The following is a 15,189-nucleotide window of genomic DNA, read 5'->3' on the forward strand; positions in this document are numbered from 1 at the left end:
ACTGTAATAAAAGTGGCTTGAACGTGGGCGCTCGTTCCAGGGGACCCCATGCTGCAGTCTCCGTACAGGCTCAATGCTTTTCGGTGCAACACGCTGTTGGTTGGAACATGCTTTCTGCTCACGTCTTCCACCCACAAATTTAATGCCTTTTCCATCCTAACTAAGCAGCTATCACGTACTGTGGCCATAACTTTTGCAGCCTGGGGTGCGACAGCAAATCTAGCACAAATTTATGTTTCCTTCTTGACAATTTCATGGATAGAAGATTTGTCCTTACCATAGATCTTAGCAACCTCAGCTCACGATTTTTTTTCTTTCCTTATTGAGTGGAGAACTTTTACCTTTTCACTTAAAGAAGGCACTTTATGGCTTCTCTTCAGTGTATCCAAATTGCCAGCATCAGTACTCTTGTACTTGGGGGCCATTATTGAGTAAAATAAGTGTGACACAGCATCGTGACACCACGGCAGTCGATCTGATCATTGGGATGGCGGCTCAGTGACTAATGGGCAGGTAGCACATACAGTGTGGACAAGCTGGACAAAGGGGTGATTAAGGTCCTGAGCCGGATAGAGGGGGATGGCCCGAGATTGCACCATGCTACTCAGACCAGTGCACAATTTATAACTTATGAATTATTTATTTCTGTAATTTTCTACTTAACATTTTTGGACCACAGTTGCCTGGTGGTAAGTGAAATTTTGGAATGCAAAAACCGCATATTAGGGGGACTACTGTACCCCTAATCTTATCTATCCTCCATCATCCCAAGCGATGCCAGCATCCATGCAGACTAGCCATCTATCCTTGCCTCATCATTTCTTAGAATTCCTCAACCACAATGACCTTCAGCCACTCCTCTGAGTACTCCCTAGAACATGTCATCACTCAGAACTGCCTCACTTTGAAATCGTTCCCAAGATTACTTTCCTTCTCAATTACTTCCAGCCCCTCATTCCTTTTAACACATGTACACCTTGGCCTCACTGAGACAACACATCCTTTTATTTTCTCTCACTCTTATCAGTGCCTGCCTGACTCTGCCTCCTTTCTTGTCCAGTCTAGGATGCCATTATCCATCATCTTAACCGCTTTCTTGCTACCCCTTTCTTGCCATGTCTTCTGCCTTACCTGCTGCTAATTCCTAATCCAGGAGTCAGAAAACATCTCTGCAGAGAACTAGATTGTAAATATTTAGTTTTTTGTGGGACACACAGTCTCTGTTGCAGCTACTCAGCTCTGTTGTTGTAGCACAAAAGCAGCCCAAGACAATATTACACCAATTAATGTGGTTGTATTCCTGTACAACTTTATTTATAAAAACAGGCAGTGAGTCAGATTTGTCCCCGAGGCTTTACTTTGCTAATCCCTGTCCTAATCCTATTTCAATTTAAATGTCTACCTTTTTCTTTTTCTTTTTTAATTAAAGTTTATTGGGATGACAATTGTTAATAAAGTTACATAGGTTTCAAGTGTATAATTCTATAATACATCATCTATATATCATGCTGTGTGTTCACCACCCAGAGTGAGTTCTCCTTCCATTACCATGTATTTGATCCCCTTTACCCTCATCTACCACCCCCTCCCTCCTTACCCTCTGGGTAACCACTAGACTATTGTCTGTGTCTATGAGTTTTTGTTTCTTCATTTGTTTGTCTTGTTCCTTTGTTGCGCATTGCAGCTTTATTTATAGTGGCCAAGACATGGAAACAACCAGTGTCCTTCAATAGGTGATTGGATACAGAAGATACAGTATTATATATATACACAATGGAATACTGTTCTGCCATAAGAAAAGATGAAATAGTGCCATTTGTGACAACATGGATGGATCTTGAGATTATTATGCTAAGCTAAATAAGTCAGACAGAAAAAGTCAAGAACCATACGATTTCACTGACATGTGGTATATAAAACCAAAATAGCTACCTTTTTCAGTCCTACCCCCAGGCTGCTCAGCACCACTGGGGAAAGGCATAGGCTCCCAGAAATCAGGACTGCTACAAAGAACTACTCCATCTCATCCGCGTCCTATCAGCTCCCTCTCCCCTGTCTAGAGTGGCTATTGTAAATCTTTACCAGTCTCTTCACAGCTGTCGTGCCACTCCCAACTCCTCAGTCTTGGCAGGTGACATCAGACAGTAAGACCTTGAGGCCAATAGGGCGCACAAAGGCTCGATACACCCTAATTACTAAAATCAACAAAACCCTTCCCTCATCCTTTCTCCTCTTCCTTACAGGCCCTCGGGATGAGGGGACTGTTCTAGATTCTGGTCCACCTCCCCCAGATCACGCTCCACCTCCGCCTGTCTCCCTCCACCCCGCCTTCTCTCGTCCCCTACCTCTCAGCCCTCCTTTCCTACAACAGCCTCTGAGGTGCTGCCGCCCTGTTGCACCCCCGGCAAATCATGCTACCACATTCCCTGACAGGGTAATTTTTCTAAGGCACATTTGTAAAGCCACTCACCTGACTTCAAACTTTTAGTGACTTGCATTGTCATCAAAACAAAGCCCAAACTGAACCTGGCATATATAGCTCATCATCTGTCCTGGCTTAATTGTCTAGTGTTTTTTTCTATTCCTTCTTCATACACATTTTCCATTCCTGCTCTCCTAAGCTGTCTTGAGTTTGCTTATTAAATATTCAGTGCCCCTATGTGCAGGGCACTGTGGTTGGTGTTGGGGGTATAATAATAAATAGCGCAGACATGGTTCCTTCTCTCATGAAGTTGCCATTCCACTTGGGTGGGAAAGACAGCAAGCAACTTAATGCACATGTAATTATATTTAATTAGAATGACAATAAGTGCTAGGAAGGAGGATAATAGGGTACTAAGATAGCAAACAGTTGTGGGGTGGGGATTTGAAATAATCTAGGGGTCAGGAAATCTTGAAGAAGTGATGTTTGAGCTGACCTCTGAAAGATGAATAAGAGTGAATTAGAAAAGGGATGAATAAGAAGTCAGAGGGAGGGCCGGCCGAGTGGCGCGTTGGTTAAGAGCTGGCTTGGGACGCCAGAGGGCCCCAATTCGGATCCCACATATGAGGGCCAGTGACACTGCTCTCTACAGCTAAGATGCTGAGTGGCAGCTCGACCTGGAGCTGGGCTACTGTGAGTCACCAGCGACGGCAGGTGGGTTGCCATGGGCTACCGTGTGTGGCCAGCAGCCAGCGTGTGTGGCCAGCAGCCAGCGTGAGCGGCCAGCAGCCACAGTGAGCGGCCGTCCAGAAGCCGGTGACTGATCTGCCTCGCCCGGAAGGAGCTCAATGATGGTGCCAACTTGGGTCAGTGGAGCGACGTCCTCCACGGCTAGACTGAAGAACAAAGGGATAGCAACTTGTCTGTTCCCCTTCCCCCAATGCCCCAATAAAAATCTTAAAAAAAAAAAAAAAGAAGAGGAAACAAGAGTCCAAAGGTGGTGAAGCCACAGAGGTTATTTGACAAATGGAAAGAACACCAGGCTGCTGAGAGGCAGAAGCTAGGCTGCACAGGGCCTGGAAGGCTATTTGATCTTTAGGAACATGACAAGCCGGCCATAGTGTAAGTGGGGAATATTAGTCATCTGGTCACTCTGGCTGTTCTATGGAGGTCCCCAGGATCTCTGCTCGGTCACAACTCAATATTATTCCTCAGTCTGGAATGCCCTTTCTGGAAGGATAGGCATTCAGCTTCTTATTTCTCAGCTCTGGAATTTTCATTTAATTCTTTTTCATAGATACTAACATTGTGATGAAATTCTCTGTCTTTTCCCGTTTTCTTGATCATGTTAATCATAATTATTTAGAAAGACCTACCTTATAACTTCAGTGTCTAGATTATCTGTGACTTTGTTTCTGATGTCTGTTTTTCTCCTATATTTCTGGCCATTTGTTCATTTCCTGGTATGGCATGTAAGTTTTTGTTGAATACCAAATATTTTGCATGAAAAATGGTAGCAGCTCTCATGAAAGCATTGTCTTCCAGAAGACAGACAATACAAGGCTATCACTATGCTGTAGATCAGCGGTTCTTAACCTGTGGGTTGCAACCCCTTTGGGGGTCAAACGACCCTTTCACAGGGGTCGCCTAAGACCATCGGAAAACAAAAAGATATTTACATTATCGATTCATAACAGTAGCAAAATGACAGTTATAGAGTAGCAATGAAAATAATTTTATGGTTGGGGGTCACCACAACATGAGGAACTATATTAAGGGGTCGCGGCATTAGGAAGGTTGAGAACCGCTGCTGTAGGTGAAGCTGGGTTTCAGCATTTGTGAGGGCTGTTCTATTTCTGGATTGTCCTCACTCCTAGAGTACAGTTCTGATGCTTAGGGTGTAGCCTGTCAGAGGTCCCAACTGAAAGCGTGAAGTATTTTCCAGAGCCTCTACATTAGGCATATACTGAACTCCAACCGCTGTCTCCTAGGACCACAAGATTTCCAGAATCTCTGCTTAGCTTGTTGCCCTCTTAGAAGCTGCTTCCCTTTTAGTTTCTTGGCATCTCATCCAGGATATGTCTATCTTAGCAGTAGGCAAATGTTTCCGTAAGAAATTACACAAAGACTTCGGACTTTTTCTCTGTGATTCCTTCCCCTCTGGAATGTTGGCCCCTTGAATCCCTGCCACTGTGGGAGCCCCAAACTCTAACCTTATCTTCCAAGCCCAGGCCCCTGATTTTCCCCTCAGCTTCTATCATCCTGTTCTCTAATATGCAAATGATCCAAAGATGGAAAACTGAGGTGAATATGGGTTCCGTTACGTAGGCATGATTGATCAAATCATTGGCCATTGGTGATTAACTCAAACTCCAGTCCCTCTCTACTCCCCAGAAATCAGGGGGTGGGGCTGAAAGTTCCAACCCTCTAATCACCTGGTTGGTTACTCTGGCAACCAGCCCCCACCCTCCAAGAGTCACCTCATTAGCATAAACTCAGGTATGGTTGAAAGGGGTTTATTAAGAAATAACAAAAAGGCACTCTTCTCACTCCTATCACACAGGAAAAAGCTAGAGTTTTAGGAGCTGTGCTAGGAGCCCCAAAAGAAGAACAAATATATATTTCTTATTATATCACAATATCATAGTCCTTTCCCTATGATCTTGACCTGTCCTGTGTTTTCTACCTTGGTTGTTTTATGATGACTTCAAAGTAGCTTTTAATAGTTTTCCAGCTTTAACCGGTATTTTTGGTGGAGGGGCAGACCAATACTATCTAATTCATTAAAAGTAGAAGCAAAAGGAATGCTAGCTAATTTTTATAATTAAGTGTACTACGTAGGCAGTGCCAAAAATGACGTTCAATTATCTTTTTGTGTATTTGTGAAAGAAATTAACCAAAAGTAACAACTTCTCAGGAGACAGCCACACACATAAGCCATCATAGCCATTATAACCAGTACTAACTGGTTTCCACATCAGCAGTCTCAGCAGAAAAGTGAATTTGGTGACAAAACTAAGAATCAGTATTTTTAGATTATTCAATTGTAAAAATTCTGGAAAGTGTTACAAGGAAGATCTTTTATTATTCACCGACCTTACTAGCACCAAGGTAAATTTCTTTAACTTCGACATGTTGGCTTCTACTGTTTGTATTTATATGGTACTTTTAACCTGAGTGTGAGGCAGTTTCAAAGATTTATATTAAAAACTTTATATGAATTAGTAAGCATTATTATAATAAGAACTAATAAAATGATTTAGTCTTTGAAAAATGCATGAGCAAACAAATTATTCTTTTACTAATTAACTTTACAGAAGAAAATATAATTATAAAATGTAGGATTTAATAAATCCTTCATCATCCAGTCTCAACAGTTTTGTAACTCTCTTAATGTTTTATAAAACAGAAAAAGAAAGAGATTCTTCACCCTTTTTTTTTGCAATCAGTACACAGCCCTTTAAAAAAAGGGCACACACACACCTATATTGTGTTTGTGTATATACACCAACAGACACAACAAACAATTATTTTTCATACAGTCTCTTAATAAGTAGAATCTGAAATGTCTAACAGGACGCTCTTGTTTCATGCTAATTCTTTCTCATTTGTTCTCCATCAAAATTTTTCAGAACTTGTGCTTTAATCAAGCATTTGGAACCCACAAAGGTGAAATGCCTATTAGCCCTTTAATAAAAGGGACACTTACCCAACTGAGAAGTGCTTCTATGGCATGTACATTTTTATACCACTGGATGGAGAATGAAAGGAGGTAACAAAAAACGGGGACAGACAGCAGAGAAAAGTAAAAGATGAATGCTTCAAAGGAGTGTTTTGTTTGTTTGTTTGTGGGGTTTTTTTTTAGACTCACCCCAGGTCGTTAAGGTCTTGAGGTTTTCATCATCCCTCTGAACAATGTTGGGTTGTGTTGATTTCTGAGAGTCCTTATTGATGACAATCTCCTTCGATGGGTCAAACGTTTTGAGTGAGGGAGAGACATAGAGAGTCTCTACGGAGGCATGGTTGTAGAAAGTAGAATCTGACTTTGATACCCTTAAATTAGGGCTGATAAACTCTTCTTTACTTGAGCAAAATGCTGGTAAACTTGTCAATGTTTCAAAACTTTTTGCAGTTGACTGATTTTTCATAGGCATTTGCAAAGGGTTTTCTGTTACAGTATTTGTAATGGTACTGTCTGATTTATTGTCTAAACTCACATTTGTCTGCAGAGATGGGTTTTTTTCTGAGGGAGGAGGCACCACATCTGTAAAATAGCAAGTAAGAGCTATAATCAAAATATAAAACTGAAAATATTCTATTTCAAGTCTGTTGCAATTTTAATAAATTGAAATTTTTTATGCCATAACAGAATTCTTTCCTATTTAGTCATTTCTACTTTCTTACTATGTTTCTATTCTGCCTATTTGAAGGATACCCACACTATAATTGATGCATTAGTCATCTTGTGGCTGCCTTCTCTCTCTCTCTCCTTATTGAAGTGCAAGGCAAGGAAAGCTTCAAATGGCTGCCTTTAAATACATCTCCCTTCACCCATTTATCTGTCTCTGAAGCCACTGTATTTTTAGTACCTTCAAACTTCCACTTTTTACAAGATAAACTAGAGAAAATATGCCACATAATACTGGTCTAGCCTTACAGAAACCCCAGCTGCAAAAAAGTCTTTTTCCCCTGAAATAAAAAATGTCCTTTTGCCCCAGTGTCTCTACAAAGCCCATGAAAGAAATTACTTTAGGTAGCAGCCTAATTTTAATAAATCCTTTGTCTACGTGGGAGTAAAGAAGCAATCTTTCAGAGCCATTGTGATGATTACTAAAATGTAGCTTCCATCAGGTTGGGAATCTTTGTTCATTTTATTCATTAATATCACCAAAGTACTGGGCCGGCCGAGTGGCGCGATGGTTAAGAACTCGCTTGGGATGCCAGAGGGCCCCGGTTCGGATCCCACATATGAGGGCCAGTGACACTGCCCTCCACAGCTAAGATGCTGAACGACAGCTCAACCTGGAGCTGGGCTGCCATGAGTCGCCGGCGACGGCGTGGGCTGCAGTCCCTGTGGCAGTAGATTGCCATGAGCGGCCAGCAGCCAGCGTGAGCGGCCAGCAGCCGCAGTGAGCGGCCGTCCAGAAGCCAGCGACTGATCTGCCTCTCCAGAGAAGAGCGCAATGATGGTGCCAACTTGGGCCAGTGAAGCAACATCCTCCACAACTAGATTGAAGAACAAAAAAAAAACAACAGCAACTTGTCTGTTCCCCTTTCCCCAATTCCCCAGCACTGTTCCCATCCCCCCAATTTCCCAATAAAAATCTTTAAAAAAACAAAAAAAACCCCAAAGTAATTTATAAAAAAAAAAATCACCCAAGTACCTGGAATATAACAAAGTACCCGGAATATATTAGACAAATAATGTTTGTTACAAATAGAAGGAAATGGAGGAATTTTAAAGAATTGAGATTTAAGGTAGGTCTGATATAGGAATATATATCTCTTGAATCTATGAACTATGAGCCTGGTCCAAATTTCTAGATGCAAACTGTTAGTCAACACTCTCAGTGCTCGACTTGCACTCAAATAGTTTCATCTGAAGTTGGATATGGAAAGAAAAAAAATAATTTCTAAGGGGGAGAATTCATGAAATTAGAAGCATAACTAGGTGAAAGGGGGGAAAAAGGAAGAGTCTATTGTTTGAAGCTCTGAAAAGAGAAGAGGATACAGAAATTGTGTAATTCATTATCGAGTGTTTATATATCACAATGTACATCTTAACAAACCTCGTAATGCACATTTATTTTTTTAATTTACTTTAAATTATAGTTGACATACAATATTATATTAGCTTCAGGTGTACAACATCAGTGCTTCAATATTAATGTACCTATAATGCACTTTTATATGCTATCATCATCACTTTTAGGCTCTGAGTTACTAACAAAAAGCAAATTTTCTTTGACTCTAAAAATCTTCCTTTCCATTTTCACTCACAGTTGAAGGCCAGCCTGGGCAAAAAAACCCCCGCTAGTATACCAGTTAGACAATTCAAGAAACTTACATCACTACATCTACCAAGAATTCCATTTTTCCCAACTGTCTCCTCCTTAAACTTTCTGTCTTTTAAAACTCAATTCAAGTATCACCTTCCCTATAAAGCTTGCCCTGGTCCTTTTTTTTCCTGGCCGTATCATATTATTGTCTATCTTAACCATATCCTGTTTGGAGCTCTGTGAGTGATTATAACACTTCATCTCATTTAGTACCAGTCTGGCTCTCTACCCGAAAACAGCCTCCTTGAGGAGACCTAATTAGGAGTCACAGTGTCATTCACACAGGATGGGTTCAATAAAGGCTTGTTGAGTGAAAGGACAAACTGAAGCATAAGGATGAAGGAAAAGTAATTCCTTTTTATCCCGGGACTGAATATAGTTTACTTAATAATAATTGAAGGTAATGGAGAACTGGTAGATGAAAATAACTTCTATGAGACTCCTAATTTGCATATGATCAAGTTATATCTAGTGGATAAAAGTTTCTGTTAAAAATACTAATATATTCTTAGTAATAGAATATTAGATTTATAGTATTCTAAAGTGCATCACCATACTTACATAAAAGTGTTCCTTAAAAGTAAATTTTAGTAGAATATTTTTTTATTAACTTTCATTTTACATGTGAGAAAAACGGGAGAAGAGTCTCTTTTTATAGTAATAGAATCATCTTAAAATTTAGTAATATGTAACCTAAGATGATTCAGAACGACAATAGCTTTTTGATGAAAATATTCATAAAACTCAATTTAAATCTCAAAATGGGATGTATAATGTCATCTATATTACCAGTTTTAATGTTTAGTGCAAAAACTTAAAATTACAAAAGAATAAAGAAATGCCCTAAAATTCAGTGAAACAAACCAGACTGAAGTCATTCTGTTTCTATCAACCCCCCCCTTTCCCAATAGTTGCGGAAGAACAGAGGGATCTGGTTCTTAGACTTGTTTTTCTTTTTGACCCGTAATCTTTTTAATGAATAAAATACTATGATCTAAAAGAAAAAAGCATGAAGACAAATAAAAAAAATACTGATTTTTAAATGCATAGTAGATTATCTAAAAGAGAAAATGTTTACTTAAACAGAATGGCAAAGAGGCCTGAAGATTCTAGAAAGCAAGTTGAACTAGGTTTCTGTGCCATCGGCCTTGCTCCACTCCTGCTCTTTCTGTGCAACATGCCAAATTAATCCTCTTCAATTTAATCCCTGCTTTAGTTATTTATAGCTCATATTCAAAAATCCTTCAAAAACACCCTCTTGTTTCAGGGACAAAGTCTAAATTCCTTGGGGTTTAAAGGCGCTCCATTGCTTACTTCTATCACTACTCAACAGAAAACTAACCTCAGTCAGACCATTCTCTTCACCACTCATACACCGCATGTCCATTCAGGTCTCTTTATCTTCATTCTCCATGTTAATTCATGTTTATCTCCATTACCATTGATTTCTTACCCTGCTCTCTAACAGTGGAACACCCTCTCCCTCTTCTCTATCTTTTTAAATCCTATTAATTCCTCAAGGCCCATCTCAAATAATTACTACATTTGGAAGCTATTTCCAACCATGTTTATCACGCTACTCTAATCCTTCCCTTCTCTGAAATAAGAAATATTTATTTCTGTAAACTCATTTTTTCACCTAATTATATGTGGTATAGAGCTTATCACATATCATATTAAGTTCCTGCATTCTAACTTTATAGCCTCCACTATGTTTTTGCAGGTATGCAAATACAGAGGGTGCCAAAAAAAAGTATACATATTTTAAGAAAGGAAAACTGTATTAAAACTGTAATACTCAATATATACTGATAACAAAAGATGAATACAAGTCACGTTTGGCTTCTGCAATTACAAGAGGTGCTCAAAGTGGTTACCATCAGCGTCCAGATACTTCTGATTACGGTGAACTACTGCTTGAGCAACGCTGACCAAAGGGACAAAAGCCAATACGGTGTATTAAGGACCAGGTTACCAATGGGGACAAATGAGGTTCAGTCCTGCTGCGTGCCTCGGAATTGTCCTTTCAGGACTGGGAAGGTGGGATATTTAGTCAATGGCTCTTACCTTCACTGGCTGAAGGTTGTCCCTATGAGTGCTAAATCTTTGGCATTTCTAGGCTATATCCTGCACTTAGGCGGAACGAGTGTCGAGGTTCCAGAGAAAACTTTCAGATAGAGAAGCAGAGAGACACAGGCACTCAGTGTATATGGTCACCAGGCCTGCAGTTGTACTCAGAGGTAGGCCAAGAGGATATGGGGCACTGATAGCATCTGCTACAAGATATATTCATTTATCTACTCTCCTTCCCCAAACCCATAAAATGACAAAAGCAGAAGAAAAAGGTATAAACCTAGAAGGGCAAATAGAACAGAATAGAAGGACAACGGAGGATGACAGATGCCAACAAACTGTTAGAAAAGAAAAAGTTGATGGAGTGAAGACGCAAAGCTCTAAAGGCCTACAGTGGGGAAAGCCACTGTGCAAGGAACCAGCTCTCACCACAGCACTCCAAAAAGTTTCAGGAACTGGAGGGCAGGGTACCTTGGAATTCTGGGGACTTTATGGCTCATTATTTTGGGGAGAGGATCTTCATTTGTACATAAGATAGTTAGAGATGTTTTTGTTGCTCGGACCTTCAAATATATGTAGAAGAATGTGTATGGATGCTGAGTAGCCACTAGATGGATGGTGTCGGTTATTCTTAAGCTGTTGTCTCTTTGCTTTGTGACACTGGGGCTGGGACATCACAAACCACATTTCTGTTTTCCCAGCTAACTTTTTGTTAGGTTCTGCCAACGGGAGGTGTGAGAGGGAGATTGGAAGGCTGGAGTAGGAAGAAACAACTTGCTCCTTCCTGTTTTTGTCCTGCTCCTGACAGCATCACCCTTTTTTTTTACTGCTTCTTCACTCTATCAGCTGCATTATTTCCAGTTGCATTTCCCCCCCAACACTTGTGGAAGCAGCTTTATCATGCTCCCTTAATAACATTAGCACCAGCCAGCCAGAACCCCCCCCCCCCAGAGGCCTGGGTCACAGAGTTTTTGGTCATCACCCCACAAAGTCCTTCCTCCAAGCTGCTAAGCTTCAATATTCCAGCCTCTGCCCTTTGCTCCCCCAGCGCCAAGACTGGTAGTTTATCCCTGCAGCTGCTACCTCCATGCTATCTTGGTATTCTTTTTTTAACTTTTTAATACCTAATCAACATCCTTTATATTAAGTTCTCTCTAAGGTATTATATTTTATTTTTGTGGTAATGGCACATCTGAAAGCAACCTAAATGCCCATCAACAGGTGAATGGATAACCAAATTACAGTATATCCATATAATGAAATGCCACCCAGTGATAAAAATCAATGAACTACTGATATGCACAACAACATGAACTTCAAAATAATTACGCCAGACAGTGAAAGAAGCCAGACAAAAAAGTACCTACAATATGATTCCATTTATAGAAAATTGTAGAAAAAAAACAAACTAATCCATAACGACAGAAAGTAGATCAGTGGTTACCTAGGGACAGTGATGGGGCAGGGCAGGGCCATGGAAGGAATTACCAAGAGCACAGTGAACCTTCTGGGGTGATGAATATGTTCATTATCTTGACTGTGGCTGTCATTTCATAGATGTGTATATATATCTTATCAAATTATGAAAAAACTTACCAAATGTATCAAATTATACATTTTAAATATGTGCATTTATTGTGATAGCAAAGCAGCTATACATAACTGGCACTTCTTTTTGTCTCTTGACTGGACTCTGGCTGATCTAGTGCTTTAGGAAAATTATTGTTCTATTTTTAAATGAAATGTTCTGGGGCTGGGAGAGAATAGAAATAAGGAAATCAACCAGGAGACCAATGACCTAATTCAGATTCTAAGGTTAAGTTAATAACAAAACAAGTACCAAGAAACTATAAATTTAGGCACTGTGTCAGGTTTAGAGGTACAAAGATGTAAACGAGGTTCCAGGAAGTCTTCTAAAAGAGGTGATGTTTGAGCCGAGTGAAGAGGATGAGAGAGTCAGCCAAGATGAGAAAGACAGGAAGGGTGTCCAACAGATGGAGCAATACAAGCCATTCAGTGTTACCAGCGCAACGTGTGCGGCGCCGAGTGGAGGAGCCCAACCCGGAGAGAAAGGAGGTCTGGCGGCCCTCCTGCCTGATAGGGGGAGAGCGAGGACTGAAACTGAAATATTAATAAGACATTCTCCTTGAAACTCCTTCCCCTATAGATGCTTCAAGAGAACCTGGCTGCCCCCCCCCCCCATCTCTCTAGACAATCTTTTCAGTATTGTCCCCTGGCTGTTTCCTCTAAAATGCAGCCTCTATCCTTGACCCTTTTCTCTTCCGCCTCTACAGTCGCCCAGGGTGATGTCATCTCTTATCTTATTGAAACTCGGACTAGATCTAGCACCTGTATGCAAGTGAGTCACACATGTTAATCCTCAGCCCTGACTCCTGCTGAGGTCTAGCCCTAAACACACACCTGTCCCTCTGCACAGGGAGGTCTTACTACCCTCCAGCATCCTCATCCGTGGGTGTTTGTTTTGCCTCTGTTAATATGGCCACCCACTTCCCAGTCACTCAGGTTATGTTGAAGCTATAGTTGCTAGCACAGCCTCTAAGAGGTCTCCCCAGCCTGTCCCCTCAGTTCATTCTGCACAGCACAGCCAGAGTGACCCTTTTAAAATGAAAATCAGATCGGGTCACTTCTCTCCACTACTTCTTCAAACGAGTTAACATGGTTTATAAGGCTCTGCATGAATTAGTCTCCTTTTGCCTTTCTTGCCTCGCACTGTACTATTTCTCCTGAATCTGTATGAGCCTGCTATACTTAAGTTCTTTCAGCTCTTCACATCTACCATGCTTCCTCTATGCACCAAGCCTTTACTCATGCTGTTCCTTTTACCAGAAATGCCCCGCCCCCGACCTTTATAGCTAACTAACTGATTTCCACCCCCCAGGGTGATGCCCATTAGGCGGACATACATCTCACGTCTCTGTGTTTCTGCTCATGCTGTTCCCTCAGCCTAAAACACCTTTCATCTCTACCTTCTTCTCCATCAGAAATGGTTTCATTCTTCTATACTTACTCAGTTCAAAATCTGCTGCCTTTTTGAAATAATTTATCTTCTAAATTAAGATGAAAAGTTGTGCATAATATAATGCAAGTATTCATATTTTCCCCTTATTTCATTATGTCAAATATTATTAGTCCATTTGATAAATATTTATTAAGTACAAGGATGTGGCAGATATTATTCTAAGCTCTGATAATGGCAGCAAACAAATTTGTTGTTTATGACTTGCTATAATTTCTTGTGTATATATCTGTCACCTCCAGCAGACAGCAAATCCCTTCACGGCACACATCTTATTCAATTTGTTTAACAGGCGACTAGCAGAGTACCTGACAGCCATTTGATAAACGTTTGTTCAATGAATCAGTATCTGGACAGTCTAATCATAAAATAAACTCAACTGCAGAGAAAGACATCTTAGAGAACTAGAATATTCCGTCCAGTTGTGATAGACACAGAACCTGAGGCTTCCAGGACCACACAATGATTGAATGACAGGAGTAGGATGAGAACCCCAGATTCCTGAATTCTCAATCAATGCTCTTTTCCCTAGAGAAATAAAGGAAGAAACAAAAAGTCTGCTAGGACCAGCTGTAGCACATACTGCTTTACTAACAATTGTTCACAAGTTCAAAACTGCGAAGTGACTCGAGTTTACCTTGGGATCACTCCATTTGTCCCTGGTGGTACTTTCAGAGAAGCAGGGCCATCTGGAGGGGGACTGAGGTAAGTACCGAGTTGGTCTATGTATCCTGGATTCATATAAAGAATGAACAGCATTTATGGAAATTTTTCTGAAGCCCAGAACTTGTGGGGGTTTGATGGAGAACAGCAACCAATATTGTCTTTATATGTTTGAACACAAATCACATAAATGTATACTCTGTAAACACTAAAGCGATTGTTTCATGAGGGCTTCCCAACTTTCTCTGAGAGAGAATTTCTCTGAATTCCACTGAAAAGGCAGAGACGAGCAGGGGATGAATTAATTTGGTTGGCTTGCTTTATCTGGTTTCTCATTTCTTTCCATTTAAACCTGAATGTCAAAGAGCTTTGTTCTCAAGTATGTATCCAGCAGACTCTTGGATGGGAAGCCCAGCATTAAATTAAGACTGTATCTAGCTTTCTTTATTGTACAGTGCTTTACACCCGCTAATGTACTTGATTAATATAAAATGGGATCTTGAAATGTTGGTCATATCAAAGCTAGTTTGATTATTCTTGATATTTTTTTTTAGGAAGAAGCTTATGCTCTATGTAAGCTGTCAGACTGCAAATTTAAATACAGACTATCACTACAATGCCTGAAGTAAGGAGAAAAAAAAAATACAAAACACACCTCCATGCTTTGAGCCCAAGGACAAAAGAGACTAGCTATGCTATTGAAGGTACTGAAAATGTTTTTGCTAGTTTTGGAGATGACGAAATCATTTCTGAAAGAGAACTTCAGATTTAATTCTGAGTTAAAAGACTTTGCCTACAGAAAGGAACATTCTATACTGGTAACTCCTTCATTTTTCAATAATTCTCCTGCCTTGTTTCAGGTACTATAATTACTGAACATTATTTTATATTCCATTATACCGTGAATCTCATAATGAGTATTATATTCCAACAGA

At 40.3% G+C, this 15,189-nt stretch overlaps 1 protein-coding gene across 1 annotated transcript in view; it reads right to left on the reverse strand.

Annotated features, from left to right (window-relative positions):
* ENTHD1 (ENTH domain containing 1) overlaps positions 1-15,189 on the reverse strand; it is a 105,509-nt gene that overhangs the window by 9,050 nt on the left and 81,270 nt on the right. The window contains exon 5 of the mRNA XM_019660540.1: positions 6,294-6,686. Within this exon, the coding sequence (XP_019516085.1) occupies positions 6,294-6,686 (393 nt within the window). The remainder of the gene's footprint in view (positions 1-6,293; positions 6,687-15,189) is intronic.

The sequence above is a fragment of the Hipposideros armiger genome, unplaced genomic scaffold, assembly GCF_001890085.2.
Source record: "Hipposideros armiger isolate ML-2016 unplaced genomic scaffold, ASM189008v1 scaffold_321, whole genome shotgun sequence".
Lineage (NCBI taxonomy): Eukaryota > Metazoa > Chordata > Mammalia > Chiroptera > Hipposideridae > Hipposideros > Hipposideros armiger.